The 5,000-nt window shown below is 37.9% G+C and overlaps 1 protein-coding gene across 2 annotated transcripts in view; it reads left to right on the forward strand.

Annotated features, from left to right (window-relative positions):
* Positions 1-278: 278 nt before the first annotated feature.
* Positions 279-5,000, forward strand: part of LOC136830635 (cilia- and flagella-associated protein 36) — a 28,790-nt gene continuing 24,068 nt past the window's right edge. The window contains exon 1 of one of the 2 annotated variants that reach the window (XM_067090214.1): positions 279-701. In XM_067090214.1, coding sequence (XP_066946315.1) covers positions 602-701 — 100 coding nt within the window. In that variant the 5' untranslated portion in view covers positions 279-601. The remainder of the gene's footprint in view (positions 702-5,000) is intronic. The other variant, XM_067090215.1, reaches the window with a different exon arrangement.

A 5,000-nucleotide genomic window follows, 5' to 3' on the forward strand; every position in this document is an offset into this window, starting at 1 on the left:
CGCTTTTTTGGGCAGGGGTGTAAGGATGGGCTGGGGAGGACCAAGTACTGCATTAGACGTCGCGTCAACAATAGGTTGCCATGGTAACGGCTACGTCTTCTTCTTGCCAAGCGAAACTTTATTTAAGGACGCTCTTAATCGCTGGAAATAGATAGATAAGTCGTCTCTATGTCATTATTAACAGGGGCATTATACCCCTCGTGAAAGAAGGGGCACGTGCCCACACTCTCAGAGGGGATAACCCGTTAAAACGCCCGTCTTCAAACGGACCAATCGGGAGCGAGAACGTGCGTGAAGAAAGCCCCGGGGCCGCGCAACATTCCATTCCCCGGTCGCCGGGCCAACGGAAGTTACCAACGGCCCCCCGAAACTGTTAGAGGCGCCACTTTTGTTACCATTCATACCAAGGGAAGGTGTTATTCCCGAAGGCACACGCCCGCATATACACACACAGACGCGCGCCCGCGCTTTCGTCCCGTTCACTCTCACTCACTCACATTCTCTCTCTCACTCCCTCTCTCTGTGCTTGTCCCTCTGAGTCCGGGCGGCGGTTTTTTAAGTTTTCGGGTGCAGGAAGGAGACAAAGGGCCTCGACTTCGTCATGAGTGAAGACGGCTGGGTGTTCGACAGCCTCGTCGGGTTCCTCAGGGGCCCCGTGTGGAATGTGCCCATTCTCACCTTCATAGAACACAAGTCTTTGAGTAAGTGTTTTAGAGAACATAGGACTAAGTCTCTGCGCACTGCACCGTTGATGGCACATAAATAGGAACTTCACAAGAAGGCACTTGAACTTACGCAATGTTACGCAACACTTTCCATAATAAAAGTTGTTTTTAATGTTATATATGCACATTTTACCCAGCTAACCTCACTAACATAACTAGTCTTTGAGAATATAGGCCTAGGTCTACGCACTGCACTCTTGATTATGACAACACCTTAATGCACATAAACAGGATATTCACAGCAAGGCACTTGAACTTACGCAATTTTAAGCAACTCTTTGACCATTTAAAGCTAAATAAAAGTCGCTTTGTTGTTATATATGCACATTATCCAACTGACATCACCAGGATGTCTACTAGTCTATGCTGAAGAGACCAGCATAAACACTAAAATACTTTAGACCTATCACTCTAGTGATGCACTGATTGCCTAATCTACATACAGTACCAATAATTGCCTTCATAATAATGTCATTTCACACACAGAATCATTATATCAGAGTAAATATAATGACTTTCTCGCATCGTCTCACTTCTATCTTGGCTGCACAGCTAAAATCAATAACTTAGACACCATGAATAGTCTCACCAAACACGTGTAAAAGTCACAGCAAGTTGGTCTGTTTGATAAAATAGGTCATTCTACTAAACCATTTACCAATATATTCAATCCAGTTACCGAATTATATCAATAATAAAAATGTGTATGTTTTGTATCAACGATAAACCACTTTTGGATCGAATTAGTACTATGTCATAACATCCTTAGGCGCATACGAAATCCAATATAACGGAGGAATGAGTTTGTCATATTGCAGGTGTTTTGAAATATCAATATTTCAATTCAGGGCGGTTCTTGTAAGATTAGATACGTGTGTATTTACAGTGAAATGACATTATTTAAATATAACGTTGGTTAATCAGGACAGGAGAAGACAAACTATTATATAATTCCTTAGAGTTGGGATACAGCATTGATACAATACTGTATCAGTATTGTATCAACAGTATTTTTTTATATAGTACTAGGTTTATGTGTATATATGTGTGTCTATTTAAATGAAAAGAAATCCTAAAAATATTACAACTGTTTCTCTAAGGAGGTAACAAAGAAGAAAGTGTGCCTTTTTTATCAAGAAATATTGTAATCTGTAAAAAAAAAGCCTCTTCTACAAATCTCTCTCTCTCTCTCTCTCTCTCTCTCTCTCTCTCTCTCTCTCTCTCTCTCTCTCTCTCTCTCTCTCTCTCTCTCTCTCTCTCCCTTGCTTACGCTAACAACCCCATAACACAACCATCACTAAACCGTACATTTCACTAAACTACCAACTTCACTCGTTCCCGAACCTTCTTTGCGGTACCTGGGTAATTTCATTTTCAATATGAAGGTACCGCCATAGTCCCCATTTACCTGTCGAGTGCTTTCCCTGTATTATTAGTGATTTTAGACCTTAATCGAGTTGAATTATCATCCTGTTTAGGCCTAGCAAGCCTCGTCATTCGCCTGTGAATGGAAATTCTCGTAAGTACAACTGGTTGTTTGTGCTGTAAGCCTGGTTATCGGCCTAGTCTCGCGTCTGAGATTCACAAAGATATATGGAGTTTTGCTGACATATTCCACACTAATTATACCAATGAAATTATTTAATCGTAGATACAGAATCGTACCAGACAGCTTTTGGTGTTTTCCCTAATGGGTAGGCCTAATTTCATGTCAGAGATTAGCAGAGATAGGGTTAGTTTTGGAATTATTTAGTACTAGTTACAGATTCGTATGCCTAATTTTGTGTCAGAGATTCACAGAGATAGGCTGAGTTTTGGAGGAATATTCCACACTAATTATACCAGTGAATTATTTAGTCCTAGCTACAGAACCGTAGGCCTAATTTTAAGTCAGAGATTCACAAAGATAGAATGAGTTTTGGAGGATTATTCCACGCTAATTATACCACTAGATTATTTAGTCCTAGATGCAGAATCGTAGGCCTAAGTTCGTGTCAGAGACCAAGAGAGATAGACTGATTTTGGAGAATTATTCCACTGTATTTTCCCATTGAATTATTTAGTCCTAGTTACAGGAATCATCCCTTTTACTTTTGTTTTCTTATTAGCCAAATGGTTACGCCAATAAATGAATTATTCACCAAAGGAAGTCGATGGTGGCTTAGCCCTGGCAAAAGCGAGTGGTTGATGTGCACTTAGCATGGAAGCTATTTATTTATTTGTTTTTTATTTGTTTTACATATCTTTTAGGAATGAGACTAAGAGAGAAAGAGTGCATTTATGCGAGAAAGTGAACATTTATCTGTGCGTGTTAGTAGGTCATTGCAATTTGGGAAATACGAGTAGATGTGTATGTATACTGCACCTTCGTGTATATACGCAGGTGTTTCTTGTGTGTAGGTTTGTGTGTGTCTGTGTAATCGTCATAACCACACACCCACACACACACACACATACATGCACAAACCTTACAAACATACAAACTGAAGCACGTCTCTCATTCTCTTCAAGAAACTGCACCTTCTATTGGAGAGACCATTTTATCATTTAAAAATCGAAGCTTCCACCTCGCGTCTCTCAGTAAAGACCAAAGGTCACGAAGTTCATGACCCCGTTGAATGACCTTGCTCTAAATCCTTGTTTATTGACGGCTGTCAGATTTGTAAATCAATTCCTGCTTTCCATTCATCAATTCAAATCGATATTTAGGCCTAGTACTAGGGGTAGTAGTAGTAGTGGTAGTGATGTCTGGCGCTCAGGATGTCCATCTATGTAACGGCTCGCCACTCTTGGTTTATTTTTAATGTTTATTTAATTTTGGAGCCATTTTTGACCTTTGAAACTTTGACGCCATTTTGAAATGAGACTCGGGATTTCGAAAATGAGTTATTATATTGATTTTAAAAAGGATTACGGGACTTATTATCGCAGATTTAACTAGAAAATATGAATTAACAAATCAAGTTTGTATGAATGTTATGTCTGTTGTTATACAAGCTGCCTCGCTGCCACTCTCTCTCTCTCTCTCTCTCTCTCTCTCTCTCTCTCTCTCTCTCTCTCTCTCTCTCTCTCTCTATATATATATATATATATATATATATATATATATATATATATATATATATATATATATATATATATATATATATACATATATATACATACATATATATAATTTATATATATATATATATATACACATACATATATCTGTACATACACACACACACACACACACATATATATATATATATATATATATATATATATATATATATATATATATATATATATATATATATATATATAATACATATACAAGATAAATATATACACATATATATACATATATATATCTACACATATACATAAATCTATACATATACATACATATACATCATACATACACACACACACACACACGATCTAGACTATACGTGAGCAATACCAGTCTCACAAAAAACCATTTACAGCCAACCCACGAAATTGTAGTATATTCCAAATTCAAGGCCAGGCAGCAGCCGACGTCTAGCAAGGTACCAATGTGCCCGCAAGCACGCGATCGTTCAGACACGCAATACAGAAATTGGAGAACTTTGAGAGAGGGTTATTCAGTCCATTGTAAAAAGGGGAAAGTATGGGCCTATTATATTTTTAAAAGCTTAAATACTTTTTTTTTAAATTCTGGTATAATGAAGGAACCGAGACAGACTAAAAAATAATAAAGGAAATGTTGTCTATTATTATAATATTTTTTTATGAACAGGAATCGGGAATAGGCATTTTAATCAGAAATAAATAAACTGATATTTTAAAGTGACTTCCAGTCTTCATAGACACTCAAAATGCGACTTATCTAAGGATTTTGGGAACACGGAAGTCGGGTGGAATTCAAGAGCCGAGAAGGGAAGAGACTAAAAAATTCAATATATAAAAAAACCGACGTATTTTTTTTTTATCAATACGGTACCAACCAAACAGGAACCCCAGAAAGGAACCTCAGTTAGGAACCTGAAACAGGAACTTATCAGGAACCTCAGATAGGAATCTCAATCAGGAACCTCAGATAGGAATCTCAATCAGGAACCTCAGATAGGAATCTCAATCAGGAACCTTAGATAGGAACCTCCTCAAACAGGAACCTCAGATAGGAATCTCAATCAGGAACCTCAGTCAGGAACCTCAAAAAGAACCTCACTCAGAAACCCCAATCAGAAACCTCAAAAAACCAACCTCAGATACGAACGAACCTCGGCGCGTTCCTTTGCAACATTA

Source organism: Macrobrachium rosenbergii, chromosome 47 (assembly GCF_040412425.1).
Source record: "Macrobrachium rosenbergii isolate ZJJX-2024 chromosome 47, ASM4041242v1, whole genome shotgun sequence".
NCBI classification, from domain to species: domain Eukaryota; kingdom Metazoa; phylum Arthropoda; class Malacostraca; order Decapoda; family Palaemonidae; genus Macrobrachium; species Macrobrachium rosenbergii.